Raw genomic sequence first — 17699 nt, forward strand, 5'->3', positions numbered from 1 at the left:
TAGCTGAGAATTATAAATTTTAGCTTCTAAAGTTAATAATTGGATATGCTTTCCTTTTCCTGACTAAGAAAAAAAGAGACCCAGACCATGAAGATTATTTAATGAGCTGAATAAAAAATGATCCACTTATGTATGCTCCTCTACATCTGGGGGAAAAAAAAAAAAAACACTATAATTGGCTTTTGCTGTAATTCTCTGTCCTTAGGCTTGCTGAGCCCAGACTGAAGGCAGCATCACATGCCTCAGCGTTTCCACAGAGTATATTCAAGTACATGCTGCTATTTTAGACTGCCAATGTTTAGGAACTCCATTTCTCAAAAGCAGTTGATTCCTTCAGCCTGTTGCATTAGTTATTTGATTACATTTCCAAACCTTTGAGCTGAAATTCAGTAATTGCCCACGTACATATTGCTGACATATATCCTGAAAATTCCTTCATACTAGTCACTCAGCTATCAAAAAATCTTTCAAGATAGAGCTGACTGCTCCCTTTGTGAAAGTAATTTTATTCACTACTTGGAGTAGATTCTGAACAAAAGTATAGTAGAATTAACAGCCTGTCCTTCAGAGTAGGAGTTACAGCCAACTTACTACTCTTGTCAAGGAAATCTCCCTCTTTTAAGAGCAGGCTGATCTTCGCAAATATGTATGTTGTATTCTTTAGTCTTACGTACTGGACATGTAATTAGATCTACACTATAGCCAGAGCAGTCACATATAACATAATAAATTGATCCCAGATCTGTCAATACTGTACCATAGTTATATTTTGTTTCTGAACACAGGCTGCTCATTTTAGTTTGAGCCTTTAGGACAAACAACATCATACCAGGAAACAGTTCTAAGAGCTTCTACCCCTCACTTGGTTTATCTTGTGCAAACTTTTTGGGCATTGAGCTCCTTTGCTTTGTTTTGGGAAAGTCTAAATCTTTGTTCATGGGGCAGGGAATTTGCAATTCACGACTGAAGTTTGTAAGAGTTTTCAGACCAAGTTTCCTTGTCTTTTCTTTTTTTGTGCCATAAAATTCTCCAAGACATTACTTAGTCTTTAAAAATGGCACATCTTCACTTAATACTAATACTTCCAATTTCAACTCTTGTGGTAAAACAAGGTTATCAATTTTTGTTTTCCTAGTGTTTTTTTTTCCCCCCACAGAATTATTATTAATCAAAACATGTTATCTTTCATCAACTTGAAACCTTCATTTCTCTTTAATTCTTCAATGCAAAATAATGAAAATTTTAAAAGGGAAGTTATTTTGAAAAGCTTTTTTCTTTATACCTTGAGAACAAAAACACCTTTCCAAAAATACATTGGAGGTAGAAAGCCAGATGGCATTTAATAAAACACAGAAGCACTGGTTTAATATATTAAGCTCACCTTATCTTTCTGACGTGGAATCAGATATTTCAGGATATTTTGTATATACTTTCATTCAATGCCATTTTTAAGGTGTGAGGCAATAGATTTTTTGTATGTTCTACCTAGGGCAGTGAAGTTGCCTGTTTCTCTAAGAACTTCAAATTCCACACAGAGAAATCAAGCTATGACAGACTATAGCTATAAAAAAATTTACCTTAAAAAAATATCGATGACACTTGTATTTTAGGTTCCATGAATTCTAAATATATTCTGTCCTTTGGTCTCCCAAAATATGAGACAGAACAAAAGAGTCTTTCAGAAGACAAAAAGAGTTTATTTGGGACTTTGAAGATAACTGCACCTGCCTAGAGTTTAGAAGCGTCCCCTCTTACTGGAAGTGTATTTCTGGACTGGGTTCTATTGCTTAGAAACTTTAGAAAAGGTTAGCTGAGCTAGCATGGAGAATAAATACAACTAACTTCTTACATCAGCTGCAAGTTAGTTATTTAGTAAAGCAAGATTTGAAAGGAGAAGGTGGAATCTAAGTCTGGAACTGTGGCCCAGACTTAACTGCTTTTTTCAACTGCTTTTAACAAGCACAGTTATACAAATCTGACTCAGCACAGTTTTCACCTTCAATAAAACATAAGGATTTTCATGCAACATCATCTGTATACTCATAACAGACATCCCATTACATCTCAGAAAACTTTCAGTATCACAAACCAAGATAAATCTACTCAGACATCATATCTACAGTGCTGGTGTTGTCCACTTCTGAACAAAAGATTTCATCCCATATACACTATGCCAGGAAGCCTCCATTGAGACTGCTGGTCAGTACTGGGACATTAGGCCTGGGGCCATGAATTTTGTTTCGTGCCATCTTGTATTACTACTGAGCTAAGCAATGAAGTGTGATGTAAATTAGATAAATTCTGAAGGGGCTTTCTGATAGTTTTCGCCACAGTACTGCAGGAGAGCACTGAATGTTCAACACATATAGCTCGTTATCTTTAACCTGAATAGTATTCCCCAAAGGATATTCAAGTTAAAAAGGAGAGGGATTTTAAATTTTAAGATCATCTATTACAGTTTATAGAAGAATAGGAAAAAGTTACTCATTTAAGTTTAATTTCATGCCCAAGAATCTCAGCAAGAAGCAGCATTCTCACAGTGGATTCTTTCCAGCTCAACTGCAGTTAGACAGCTGAATCAGTAATGCAGTATAACATGGTCATATTAACTTGGTGAAGCAGAAAAGACCATCTGCACCACCATGAATGTAACTAGATCAGAGTGCCAGCAAAAAAAAAAAAAAAAAAACACCAACCCTTTAACAGCAGTTAAAGCCATAAAATCTTATGAATGGTATTTTTAAGATTAATGTAATTGATTAAAGAAGTTACAGTATGTTTTACCTTTTATAATAAGCTTCCAAAATTGATTTTTAAGATACTTTCCAACTCACTTATATGCATATTCAAAATAATATTTTTAATATACTTCAATGATTTCAACTGTTAAAAATTTAAGTATAATTAGTAAATCAGAAGAAATATGCATGCTCCTAAGATCCACCAAATATTAATGTGTAGATTGAAAATTGGCACCTCTATGTGCCATCGATGAACTCACTATCTACTGCACTGTTGTGTTAGTATATTCATTAGAGTAATAGATTCAATATTAAACACTTGGAATAAAGTGGGTTGTTTTTTGTTTTTTGGTTTTTGTTTTTTTTCTTCAGAAGATCCCTCACTGAAATTATGAAGCAAATAAAAGGGAAATTGTTACATGGAATCACATTTTATTTTAGGGAAAGAAGGGTCAAAATGAATGACCAGATTTCTTAAGATGTAATTGGTAGAGTCGCACAGAGTCCTGTTAAATTCATTTTCAATTCTTTGGTGAATGAAGTTGAGAGTTTGCTGATGTCATAAAATTAATCAGAATATGATGTGAGATTTGCAGACATCCCACACTGAAGTACTGAAAGGCCAAGTGATAAAACCGTGAATTACAGACTATTTTTATGTCTGTAAGAAAAGTAAGTCACTCTGCTAATCTCTAAGAATGGGAGTAGCTCATACCACTGCCAAAAGTTACTATATTAGAAATTAAAGAGTAAGAGTGATCAGAGATGTACAAGAATTTTAATATAGCTTAGTTATACTTGCATTCATCAAGGAGATCAAAAGAGATACATAGAGAAACTAGCACCTTTGACAACTTGGTTGCTGTAAACCTACTGCAAGGAGTGGTTCTTCCATGGTTATACATAAATTATGAGAATATTTGACGCAGCATACTTTCCAGAGCAAAGTACAATTGTGTATCAAAAGCAGAACAAATTCATGCAAGAAAGTTGCATCACACATCAATGATCTGAGCTCAAAACTGTGGATCAAAAGAAATTTCTAAACTGCCAACATCCAGAAATTAAATAAATAAACCAGAAGAAATATAACAACTGAGTTGTTCTTAAATTCCTTCTCCACTCATCCATGTTCAGAAACTATCAGAGGTCCTACATTACAAATCCTACCTCCTCAGTGGCCTTCAGTATAACATCTCTAGACTTTATACAGCTTTTCCTTTAAGAGCCAGGCACTCTCACTTTCATTCATTCAAAATTCAAGTTAAATTCAATAATATATATAGCACACTCTAAAATGTTAAATGACTGAGCTGTGATCAACTGTGTTGTATTAACTTATGTACAAGCATCAGTGAATTAATATCTCAAAACATTTCAGTAAGAAGTGAAAAAATCTCAGTGCTAAATATTAATGAATACTAGCTAGCTTCAAAGAGTGGTAAAACTAACTGAATAGAATGAGATCTTATCCCAACAGAATTTCTTATCCTAGTAAGTAGGAACAGCAAGACATTTTGTGACGTTCTCTGAGAAAGCATACTCGTAGTGGAAAACACATTTCAGAATAAGTGACAAGTAGTAATTAGTTAAGTTCATGTTTATGAAATGACATCTGATCCATTCAGTTATTTTGTTTTGCTACTGTTTCCTTATAATTTCTTCCATGTTTTGCTGTGTCTTCTGTTCATTAAAAGTCCTAATACCATTAGAGTTTATTATGCAGTTTTCAAGTATTCATTGACTGGATTTGTTGTTGGTTTTTGTTTGTTAAAACAATCTGAGAAAACTTTACATTTCTTACTCTATGTTTTCTCAATTTATAGCATTTTATTTGAATTTTACAATTACTCTCAGCTACCGCTATTTCTTATTGCCACAAATTTTCTTCACTTTACCTGCATTCAGCATAGCCTACTGTACAATCAATAAGCGTACAGATGTGTAAAATCAACTGATGTACAGAGTTTTAGGCTAAGTAAGATTACTGCAACGGGAAAATAATAAATGGAAAATGCTTACCAATGTTGTAGGCTCACAATATTCTCCACAATTAGTGATCTCTAGGAAAAGATCCTTCCTCACTGGCAGTCAGCACTCAAATGGGATCTAGGAGAAGTGGAGCCAGGCTCCACCCCTTCCAGTAGCACAGGTGAATTGCCTTCACCTGTGCTCCCGTGGCTGACTCGTTGCTTGCCTCAGGTGGTCAGTCAAAGGTTCAGGCTATGATTCAGCAGTTCCCATACACCTACCACATCATTTAATGTACCAAGCCCAACTAAGCCTACGTCCACAAAAATGCACAAAAAATGCATTTACTGTATGGGTGCAACAGAGGGTTGGAAGCTGCGTCATTCAAAATAAGTGCTTCATTTAAATATAAAATATAGCTGTTGAAAATAATAGCAAAACTATTGCTCAACTTATTTTTCAGAAGGATTAGCACTGTTAAATTTGTAGCCAATGAATCAATAAATCAGTATCGCAGTTTTAAGCGCAAGAAATTCCACTAGTAATAAGATCCACCTGTTTCAGGATACATCTACAAAGCAAAGTAATCTAGTGCGTATATAGCCTTATACAAATACACAGATTTAAGCCAGAAAGAACCACCAGAATAGACAATCTTATTTGTTATAAAGCAGACCATAGAATCAATGCTTATTCTTTTTCTGAGCTCATTAGCTTAGATTTGACTGAAATATGAAGTTCTCTGGAATTTAACAAGCCTCCATACTGTTTACACTCCCAATGCAAAACACTATTAAGAATAGGTTAATTATTTATAGCTATTATTATGCAATCTCAATTTGCGTAAAGAAAAAATTTAGATTTTCACGACAAGAACCTAACACAATCTTTTCTTTGTTGTGTTTTTTTTTTTTTTTTTTTTTAATATATTTACATGTAGGCAAACTTTTTGGGTTCCGGTTACCTGGATTGAGACTTCTAACATACAGAAAACAGTCCTTACCACAAGAGGATCCCGATGCAGTGATAATCGACTCATCTAAGCACAGCGATGACTCAGTGGCTCTGAAGCACTTTAAATCACCTACAAAAGAAAGTTGTAGTCCTTCAGAAGTGGATGACACAAAAGCACTGATTCAACCAAGTAAATGTTCACCTATGGTTAATATATCAGGACCTCTCGACCATTCATCACCTAAACAGCAATGGGACAGACTTTACCCAGACATGATACAGACAAGCAATCCACTAACCCATTCCAGATCAAAGGAAAGCATTTGTAGCATACGGAGAGCATCTTCAGTACATGACATAGAAGGATTTAACGTCCACGCGAAGAACATTTTTAGGGACCGTCATGCAAGTGAAGGTATGGTAGAAAAAAAATCAGTCAGTATTCTGTCTTTCATTAAGGGAGATTTTCACGATTTTTCACAGTGATTATCAATTTGTAAGGAAAACTACATATACTCATCTATAGACATTCAAAATCACAATAAAAATATTAAGGGAGAAAATAAGCCAGTTTTGGGAGGGTTTTGTTTGTTTGTTTTTTACTCTAAATACTGCTTTTCGTGTCTAAACAGACCAGTGAAATCATGGAGTTGTTCTTAGACCACCATCTGCCTTCTGTACAGGAAAACAGCAAAATTAGGCCCAGCATCTGTAAAACTAATATTCGTACTAGGGGAGGAAAAAAAAAAGATTCAGACAATTAAGCCAGAACTGCATGCACAGTTCTGTCCTCATACTCACACCTAATATCTCTTTATAGTATGGAATCCTACTTCAGAGATGGAACAGCTTATTTTTTTAAAATAATCTCTTTTGCATATTGTATATATTCACTAACCCAAAACTAATGCTTTTTCTTACACACTGGAGAATAATCTCCTCAGTAACTCCTGTGAAAAGCTTAATGGAATGTCTAGTGAAATACATTAAATTTATATTAAGCAGCTCAACTAAGCGCAAACTACCCCATGCACAATCATGGAGTACAACTCATGGTTTCTTCATGTTGAAGAAGGGAATGATGGGAAATTTAAGAAAAAGAGGTTTCAAAACTCTGAATGGAAAAGTATTTTGTAACTGACTTCTACAGAAAATTGCCAAATATACAATGCTTTTATAGATACTAATGACTTGTGTAATTTTTATTCAAGCTCAATGGCAAGTAATGTATGTGGAATATTTTAAGAATTCAGAAACATGTGAAACCTGTACTCACTCTTTCATAACATAAGAAAATGAGTTCTCATTTTCCATGATTGCTCATTTTTCTCCTCTCATTCATTAACTCCAAGTGTAAAATTCACTTAAGTTCTCCTGCCTTTGGTAGGAGGTATGCAGAAGGTATGCAGCAATGTTTCTGCTTTCTTACATGTCCTAAAATGTAAGTCTGAGTGCTCCACTCTCACTCAGACTAATTCCTACAACAGCAGAAGTGATCATTCCTTATGCTACACCTGTATTAAATATAATAGAGAAATGCTTTTTCTTTTAATCATTTTTTGCTTCTTTTACACTCCAGTTTTTTCAGCACAAGTGAACCTGAAAATTCAATTAAGTCTATTCCAAACTGTGGCATTTTGGTATATTTCATTTTCACATTCAAGCCAAGATTTCAAGATCAGGACCTGGAGCCAAAGATACCAATGTTTACACATGTCTTTTGGAATGCTACAGATGCTTCATTTTGGTTTTAACTTCCCCAAATCTAAACCAGCATATCAAATAAAACACATTTAAATAATATATATTTTGTCAGTTCCTATTTTCAGAACTTATTCTGATTAAAGCACTTCACAGATGGTTCTTGAAATGTGTAAAAATTAAGTTTTATTATTAAGTTTTATTGGTTATAATGGTATAAAGTTCATGCAGAAATAGCCATACAGTTTAATATTGTCTGCATGGAAGAGCAAAAGATTTCAAGCTCCATTTCACTGAGTAGTATTTTTCAAGTTTTAGATACTAAGAACATTTTACTATGAGAAGCAGATAACACATTTAAATTCCTCTGACATCTTACATCCTTACAGTGTAAACAGATAAAACAGTATCATCCCATTTTACTTTGCATACAAAACAGTAGAGAATCTGTCCCTCTATTTAGGTTACGTATAGACATTCTAAAAAAAGTACAGCAGAAGAGACGATAGTTCTCAGTGTTCCACTAGAATTATCAACCGTACTTGATGCCATCTTCTTCCAATTATGTTTGAATTTGGCACCTTATGCTAAAAAGATATTTAAGTTTTACTAGAAAGTCCCACATGCCTTAACCTTGAGCTGCAACCCCCCACCGATATGATCTACATAAGTCAGGTGTAATGCAATGGAAAGCGCAACAACAGCAGAGCAGCAAGGTCCTAGGCCACAGCAAGTAAGGACTTGCTCAAATGCAACAGCCATGGGCACAGACATAAAGGCAAGAAGCTGCTTACCTTCAGAAATCCTCAGGTACACAGGGACATCAAGACATGCCCTTGCCTCCACTGCAAACCCTTAAACGAGGCATGGGAAGGGATGGATCCTGGCTCCACTCCTTCTGGTCACTCAGCGCATTACACATGCCTGAACTCCCTTGGATTAGCCCTGCTTTCCCACCAGGTGCTCCATCACTGTTTCAAACCCTGACTTTGCATTTCTGCTACATAGGCAACCAAGATTCAGCCTAAATCCTCTTCTTTGGACTACAGATTCTGATCAGAAGCTGTAGATACTACTGAAGAATATAAAACCCTAGTTACTTACAGTACATAAAAGTAAACTCCAGACCTAATGTGGTATAGCAACAATCATACACTGAGAGGTATTACATTAAAAATGACAATTTAGGATTGTAAGTTCATTTGGGCATACTCAATTTAATTCCATCCTGTAGTTACCTGTTTGATAGCAAAAACAGCAGGGCAGGAACTGTAGTATTCCACCAAACTGCAGCTGAACTCTTCTCATCTGAAGCGTGAGCAAACCGATTTTGCAGGCAGGTACACCAGTACATATTAGGAACTTTACTGTTTTCAGGAAGAGTGCTCAGTCATTTATGCAGTCTTCAAGCTTCTTTGAGAGTCTGATATCCAAAGTAGCTGACAGTGGCTGGTAGCACCCAGGAACACAGCTGTTCCCGCCAACCTCGGGGCCCTCACACGCTCACAGAGCCCCTGCAGCCAGGCAGAATGAGCTGCACGAAGGGAGGGCAGCCTGGGGGTCATGTACATCCCTGAGAAGGTAGGGTTGTACCCATTCACATGTGTGACTTCTTTAAATAATAACTAAACAGATTGATCTCAGGTGAGGGTTCAGGGATGAAAGTGCCTGTACATCACAAAGATAGCTTCTCTGCTGTTATTTCCCACAAAGGTACCAACCAGTGTGCTAAAAAAAGGTTTAAGGCTCATCCTTCTCCTCAGCGGTTCCTCAGCATTAGTTAGAAAGGGCACTGCTCAGCTTGCTGCTACGTTAGAAATAGTTCTGGGAGACGTAACTCCTCCTATGAGTACTGGGAAGGTGCGGGGTGTGTGTGAGACCACCCACGCAGCCCTTGCTGCCGGCCTGGGTTGCCCACAGCTGTGGGTGTCTCAGTCCGGCTTAATTGCATTTGACTAATTGCTGTCTTGTGGGTTAGATCTTCGGATTTCCAAGCCAGCATAGGGCTTGTGGGGAAACTACGTTGTTTTGCTGTTAAAGCAAGTTAGAGCTAATCGTACTCATTTTTGCAGCTCTTACTGATCAATTCCAAACTGTTTTACAAGCTGTTCTTTGATTGCCAAAGTGACTTCATCTTGCCTAAAATTTTACATAATATAATCATTTTAATTCCAGCCACATATATTTTGAAGCAACGGTTTCTGCTTTTTCTGATGTAGATTTTAGTTGTCTTTTTTTTCTCTCTTTTTCTTTGCTTTTATTATGCTGAAAACCAGACAATGGTCGCAATGTCAAAGGTAAAGTATCCGTCTAGACTATACCTTCCAGTGTCTCTACAGCCACACTTTTTGGCATGTTATTTTGCCTGCTGTATGAAATGTTCAAAAGCAACATTCTCATGCTGACCCCTCTAGAGCCAGGCCCATTACTGAAATTATTCATGTTTAACATGTAGTTATTCTCTTAATTATTGTCCCAAAGCACTAACTACCAATCCCTGGAAAAAGTGAAGGCATAGTTAAACGGTTATTGCACTTAAGTATCTGCTAATTCAAACGTAAAGGAAGGGTCGTCGTTCAGGTCGTTTAACTCATTACTGCTGTCTAAGCAGGCAAAACTTCTGTTGAAGCAACCAGGAGTTTTACCTGTGAAAGGATGTAAAATCAGGCTGGGCCACTAATTAACGATCCATTGTACTAAAGAGGCTACTTGTCAGTTAACTCAAAAGTAAAAGAATTATTAATTAGGAATCCTATGGAAATATCTTCACTTTATTCCTGTTTTGTTTCCTTAAAACTAGTTTCACGTTCCTGGATGGCAGGGGGTATGGTTTCAAGCTTCCGTTAGCGTTAAAGTGTGCATGCATGCACTTCATTACCAGTTATATGTTCAAATAATACTTCGTGCAGTTACAGAGTTGTTTCTATTCACCAGCACTGAGCTATGTCTTTTATCAGCATTTTGAAAATCATCCATCTGTAAAAAACAATGATTAAATTGTTCGGTTATTTTAGCTATGTCTGAAAACCAGTTTGTGATTTCATGCATGATGCAAAAAGTGTGCATACTTGGTAAAGTCTTCTCTTTAAACTGCATGCACTGCATGAGCTAGATTTTGTAGAGTGAGTCATGGACTATGAAATCATTGCATTTGCTTCATGTTATGTTGGTAAAGTCTTCGGGGGAAAAAATGCATTCATTGTACTCTAAAACAGCTTTCATAAGTGTATTTACTGTTTGTGAAAGATGTTGGCTTGACAGCTCAGAAAGTGAAATCCTTTGTTAATGCATTTTGTAAGCAGGGGCAATGTAATCCTACCATAAAAATGGGGAGTTCACATTAAACCTTAAAGAATCCCCTTTATACAGTAGGCAGAAGCATATTGTTCTCCCTGCTTATTTAATTCTTTCCTGTTCTGCTGAAAGTGTCAATGAAGGTGCCAATTAGTGTCAATTGTGATTTGTTATGGACCTCCTTTTCTCCTTCCTGCTATGAGAATATAGGAAAAGTCCACTAGCTCTCAAGTAGCAGCCCACATTGTACTTAAGGTTTAGTAAGGGGTTTTAATTAATTACCATCATCAATTTTATATATATATATATAAGCTATATATATATATATATATATATATTTCACCAGTTTTTAATGCAAAAGAAGGTGGTTAAAAAAGGTTTTATTCTCATGTGCGATTAATTTAAATCTGATATCATATGCTAAGGCATGAATGTTACATAGAGGAGAGAGTAATTCCCTTTGGAACAGAAGCAGTATAAGATTTAAATCACAGAATGCAAAACTTCAGTGCAGTTTAAGCTTCTATAAAGTTACCATTAAAAAAAAAAAAATTATCTAATTGTGGATTTGGTTAAGCTCTCTTAGTTTTCTTTACTTTAGAGTTTCTTGGGTATCAAGAATTTCATTCATCTGACGGATGATTCCATCTAGGTGTTCCACTCATGTTTAAGCCTACTCAATATTCAAAAACTAATTGCTACAATTATGTAGAGAAGTAGAGCTGAAAAAAAAAAGCAGTCTATCCCTGCACAGTACACACCAGCCAGATCAGCCCCTTTGCTAATTTCTGAGGTCACTGTGAGCCCTGCATTATTTTGAAGAACATTTTTAAATGAAAAAAGTAGATGGTGGAAAAGGTGTATTCAAGTCCTACCTATGCTAAAAAGTGTTCAAGCATAATATCCTATTTCTTCTTCTTTCTAGTGTCTTCAATACCGGTGTTTCTAGCATAAAGATAGAAAGAAAGATTGATTTTTTTTTTTATTTTTTTTTTTTTTTTAGTTTAGTGATTAGGATACTCACCCACAAGTTGTGTTTCTCTTACATCAAATCATTGGACAAAATACTGAAAGGTCTTTGAGAGCAGAAACACTGGGTTGAAGGGGAGCACCTTACTTTCCAGTGCTCTCCTTTGTGAGCTTGAATATCTTTCTGCGCAGTGGTGCTACCATAAAGTGGTTTATCGAGAAACTCTCTAAGACTCAAGTTGGAATCTTAGAATGTTGGCATTCTTTAATATCAGCACTGGATGCATAGGGGATACTCTCCTCCTATCAGAATACCTTGCACAAAGAGATCTTCAGTTTATGTGTTCAGGTCTTCCTGGAGGTAAATACATATTCCATATAAGACTTGTGGAACTTTCCTTATTGACACAAAGTCTCAAGAACCTCCCTTATCTGTTCAATGCAAAATGTGGTGGAACTTCCCATATCTATTCAATGCAAAGACACAGACCCTTCCCACTATCTAAACAAACTGCAAGGTTTTCCATTCAGGATCTTAGCAAGCTACAACTTGAATCAGTGGCACAATTTGAAGTGGAGTAAGGGAGGGTTTTTTCCTCTGGTTTACATTATAACCTATAGTTTGTACGAATTCGGGAAGCAAAAAGCACATATATGAATTTTTGTAAGCTAACAAAGCAAATGAAAAGTTTGCTTCTTTAAAAGCCGTTCTAAACCAAGTAGAGCAGAGACACAATCTTCACCTAAAGAATTTGACAGACAACTAATGACAACAACAACAACAACAACAACAACAACAAATCAAAAAAGCCCTACTTTGATATTGAAAAGATGAAGCATAAAGTTGTAAGCATAAAAAATAAAGGTATTGACATTCACAAAACAGCTTTGAGCTCTGAGTCCCAAGTAAAATCTTGAGAGATCAAGTTATAGAATTCACCAGTGCCTAAATTTACCCACAGCATGCTCCAGGCAGCTGGTTGCTTTGAATTTACTTATTCACACATTGCAAATACAGCCCATCCCCTGTTTACTCAGGCTTGTCATATAGCCTTATTCTGTCTTACAGGCTGGTTATGAATTGTAGCACCAGTTCTTGTTTTCCTCCAAGGAATTAAAAAGAAAAGAAAAAGTAAAAGATAAACCACTGGATTCTTGCTCTTATCCATTACACCATTAGGACACAGTAAGGTTCTCATGCAGATATGAAAATAAATCTTAAATCCCACATTTTATTTTACTGACAGCAAGATCAGGACTTCTAATTAAATCCACAACTGCTTGTTGTTGTCCATACATCTGTAGAGTTCTCTTTTCCAGTCTTATTCTCAAAACCAAACTTTCCTTTTATGAATATTTTTCATTTCTAGACCAAGTCTATCATGACAGTGCAAAATAATTTTACTGATCAGTCATACTGTTTACTTGTACAAATAGTTAAGTCCAATATTTAAAAGACTAATTATGATGGATATGTACCTCATGAGGTGTGGTACTTCATACTTTTTATTTAACATGACTCATTAAAGTAATGCAGCATGATTGTCTATTAAATACTCTATTAATATTCTACATATGGTTGTCCCTATTATTTTCAATATTTTTTTGTACACAACAGCTAAGCCAACACATTTTGTGAGTTTGTGACTCCTCAAAATTAGTCTTTAAAGACAATGTTAGACAAAGGTTAATATTAAATTGGTTAAATACAGAGTCCAGTCCATTTTTTGGTTTGCCAGAAGGCATTTTTGAACTAACCAAACAGTTACTAACTAACAGGTGTGATAACAGAGCCTTTGCTCAGTTCAGACACTTCTAAAATTACGTCCAATTTCTGCTTTTATAAACAATATGAAAATATAGTATTTATACTCAGCCAGAATAACCACAGAGCATGCCTGTTAAAATGAAAACAACTAGGCATGGACCTGGTATGCCTTTTGTATTCCACGGACTTCATATAGAAGGAGGCTTTAAATAAAGGAATTCGTATATTTACATCCAATAATGAAATTGATTCTGATTAGTGGTAGAATTATTGTTAAAATGTGGATAATTTTACTAATAGCAAGAAGCTACTTCTAATATATCCCACTTAAATATTAATGATATCTTATGTCTGTGCATTTCTCAAACACTAAATAAGTTATCTGATTTTTCAGGACCTTTTAATCATATCAAATCAAGCCTGTTGGGATCCACATCGGATTCAAATCTCAACAAGTACAGCACAATCAACAAAATTCCTCAACTCACCCTGAACTTTTCAGATATCAAAAATGAAAAAAAATCTTCATCTCCTCCTTCTTCGGAGAAAGCAATTATTGCACCTAAGGTGAAAGATCGAACGCACAATGTAACAGAGAAGGTTACCCAGGTAAGGTACTACTTGTTATTTGAGCTAATTTTCAATTTTACGAAGCTGATTACCGATACTTTAGGTCTCTATATCTTTTTCACAAATAGTTTGGATTTCCTTGGAAGGTTTGACTTACTTCACCTCCAATTTAGTTTCTCAAGGTAGTTTACAGTATTTGATGATTCTGCTTAAAATCTGTTAAAAAGGTATTATGTTTTGAATAGAGTAAACAATTTAAAGGTTTCAGCTATCTAGTTTTCAATAGGGAAAAGCTGTACTAAGTATCAGGTGTCCAAAGGAAGTCTCTTAATTTCTGTGATTCATGCCAGCAAAAAGTATTGGTTTCATTCTTCTTTCTTAATTTTGTGAATCATTGATTAGTGCAAGACACAATATGATAACAAATCATAAGTGTCTGTGCTACTGATGTACGTATCATAGTTCTGTCTTGTATTTTCTGCACCAAGTCTTTGTCTTTTCGTAATGCTTTTTCCTGTGGGTAGCTTTTTCATATGAGTACATCAAAAAGCTTGACAAAATGAAGAGCAGATACCTTTGAACTGGATGTATGATATCATCTCTCATCCTTGGGAATGAGGCACGCAACCAAATCTGAAAACAATTCAAGATAATGTTGTTTTGATGAATGTCTAGTTTAGCAAGATAGGCTTGTGCTGGTGCTTATCAATAGATAAATTTAAAGTCTAGCATACTGCTAGCTGAATTGTGCCATTTCTACGTCTGCTTCTTGTGCAGAAAGTGAGAATTCATGATCACAATACACAACTGGAAAGATTTTACCTTTCTAAGTTAGTGTTTCCTGAGCAGAGATATCTCAGCATGCTAGCTCACCCATGCAAAGAAAGTGATTGCATATGATCCTGATAGGAAATGTGAGAGGGATGAGGAGTTCTTTTCTGCCTTTTTGTCCTTGTCAGTTATTGAGGATAAGGGCCAGTATACACACAGTTTTTTTTCTGTGTGCAAACAACATGAATACTGTTTACACGTATATTTACACTATGCATTTTACAGGTATGTTAAAGAAACTGCAATATGAAACCACACTCTCAAATGATCTCATTAAAGTATAATATTCATATAAATACATTATGTTGTGAATGGCTGTTCTACAGAACAAACTCTGCAGAATCCAGTTGTTCGTTTGATTGTGCAAAGATCTTCACAGTAAAGCAGTATGCTATTCACCATTTTATGAATTTTTACAGTATTAACTTTTCAATTTCTTAGCTTTCTGAAGTACAGAGAACAACATAGACCTACTACCATTAATTTCCAGATAGTGGTTTGCAGGAGTAAATTTTTTTTCTTTAGGCAAACAAAGGAGCCAATAGTTATATCAGTATTTTTACTTATTTATAAATTAAATTAAAATATCACAATTATATTTACTGTCTATTAGGTACAGACTTCTTTGGAAAACCTAATTCAACTTTGTCTTATGGAGTCAAATTCCAGAGGTTTATATTGCATGAATAACACAGTTACTGATTCCTAATGGGTAGAACACTCTGGGAATATAACAAAAGATCTGGAACAGTTTTATGTGTGAGCTAAGCTCCAAGTTTCATCACTTATTAATAAGCTGTTAGGACATAGACAAAAGATATAAGGGTTGGATATTTGATTGAATGCCTAAATTTCAATCAAATCTTTAGAGGCTTGATCGTAAGTGATTTTAAGCAAATTGTTGAAGACCATAGAGAGACTTCCTGCTCTTCATTCACTACATGGCTGAAATATTGTCTTCCAAAATTTCTTGTTGCTATATCTGCGAAAGATAATTCTGTCTTATATGTTTGCTTTGCTAGAAGAATGAAGTAAGTAATAAACTCCAGCACAGGAGGTAGCAGAGCTAGAGAAGAAAATAAAATGATGAGAATGAGCATATTTCTTCAGCCTAAGAGAAATACATCACTCTCTGAAGGCAGTCTTCAGCTAAACTGAAATTCAATTTTACATTTGTACTATAGTAATGTATGAACATTAGCAAGGACAGTGGCCTTGGTGGTGATGGGATGGTGGCTGGACTAGATGATCTTAAAGATCTTTTCCAACCTTAATGATTCTATGACAGGCTACCAGTATGCAAGGTCCTTTAAAAAATAATGAGATACAATGCTCTTTATTCAAAAATCTCTGTAAGCACTGGGTCATCCCTTGAGGGTCCATCCACTTGCAGACTGGAGAAGGTTAGCTGTGCTTTGTATTAGAATACAGGTAGAAATTCCATCAGAAAAAATTTTGCCTAAAATATCTTTCAATTTAGTACTAACCTGCCTTCCCCAGACCAGACTGCATATTCTCTCCATTACCTCTATGCCTGATAGTTTCTGTACTTCTACTCCCTGTGACAGATACAAAAATGAATGTATTGTACACTCTCCTAAAGAAACACAGATAGAAGCTCTATCAGTTCTATCTTGAGATCAGTTAGTGCCTAAAATGTAATTGGATTTTTATCTTTCATATATTTTGTCTGTGATAGCCAACTTGAATCTACAACCATTCTACTTTCTTCCTCGGTTAGTTGTGAAAGATTTAATCTCTCCCAGATCCATTTTGATATGTTTTTAATTATTCATTGCAGTTATACATAGAAATCTCTTCAAAGATAATATGGCAAAAAGTCAAATTACATTAAAAAGACTAATTTTTAGAAGTTATGTAAGCATGAGTGAAGCTTTATTGGTTATTTCAAAATTCTAACTGGATAATTCAAGCCATACTGCCAAGTTTATATCTAATAGTGAAACTGTTATGGGGAAAAAAAAATCTATGTTTATTCTCAAAACAACATCATATCATTAAGTTTATATTATGAAAATCCCAATTCATCTAAAACTTCTAGGAACACTGATGATAAGTACATTTAAAATTAAATTTGATTTGCACTACGTACTCATGTTGGCACAGTTATCTAATACGTAAATCTATGAAGCAGCATCAGAAACCCACAGAGGACATTATGACCAATTGAATCTATAGGTCAGTATTAGGAAAAAAGAGAAGAAAAGGAAAGAAAAGGAAAGAGAAAAAAGAAAAGGAAAAAAAAAGAAAAGAAGAAAAAAAAAAAAAGCAAATGACTGTGAAATGGCCATGGTAATTTAAAAGGTCAACTTTAATCAGAGTAGGGAGATGTTGAAATAGTCTTCCAATAGAAGTTACAGCAGTAATTCCAAATGTTTTTAGACAGAGCTTGAGAAATGTAATAAAGGAATAGATAACATGACGTGCTTTTCTGTGATTGCATAACTCAGTGACATGGAACGCCACGTCTAGTCACATATGTCACCACTCCATGCTGTGTCTCACCCTCTCCTTTCCTCAGCTTTGCAGGGAAATTCACTCTTGCTGCTATAACCTGACATTTTTACTACTGTGCCTTCTTTCACTGTCTACAGCTAAAATACAAACATATGCACTCTGGTACCACATTGACGTATCACTGAGCCTCATGGTTGTATCACTGTACTCTGGATTCTCTGTAGTGTCTCAGTAATAGCAAACCAAGTGTCAGTATCTTATGATTCAAGAATGAGTTCACTTTCCAGAGATAACTGTTGTATTATTTCAATCATATTCACAATTTAGAGAAGGAATTTAAGTAGGAAAGGTAGTCAAGAAGGAGCAGTTAGCACACGGCTGCTTGCACAAGAAACAGTAATCATGATCATTCTGTTTAGAGG

General features: G+C 35.4%; 1 protein-coding gene across 5 annotated transcripts in view; it reads left to right on the forward strand.

Moving 5' to 3' along the window:
- KCNH7 (potassium voltage-gated channel subfamily H member 7) overlaps positions 1-17699 on the forward strand; it is a 214194-nt gene that overhangs the window by 134266 nt on the left and 62229 nt on the right. For 2 of the 5 annotated variants that reach the window (XM_085228184.1, XM_085228181.1), the window contains exons 5-8: positions 5653-6081; positions 9644-9664; positions 10168-10191; positions 13793-14007. In XM_085228184.1, coding sequence (XP_085084310.1) covers positions 5653-6081; positions 9644-9664; positions 10168-10191; positions 13793-14007 — 689 coding nt within the window. The remainder of the gene's footprint in view (positions 1-5652; positions 6082-9643; positions 9665-10167; positions 10192-13792; positions 14008-17699) is intronic. The other 3 variants (XM_085228183.1, XM_085228185.1, XM_085228182.1) reach the window with 2 other exon arrangements.

The sequence above is a fragment of the Meleagris gallopavo genome, chromosome 7, assembly GCF_905368555.1.
Source record: "Meleagris gallopavo chromosome 7, MGAL_WU_HG_1.1, whole genome shotgun sequence".
Lineage (NCBI taxonomy): Eukaryota > Metazoa > Chordata > Aves > Galliformes > Phasianidae > Meleagris > Meleagris gallopavo.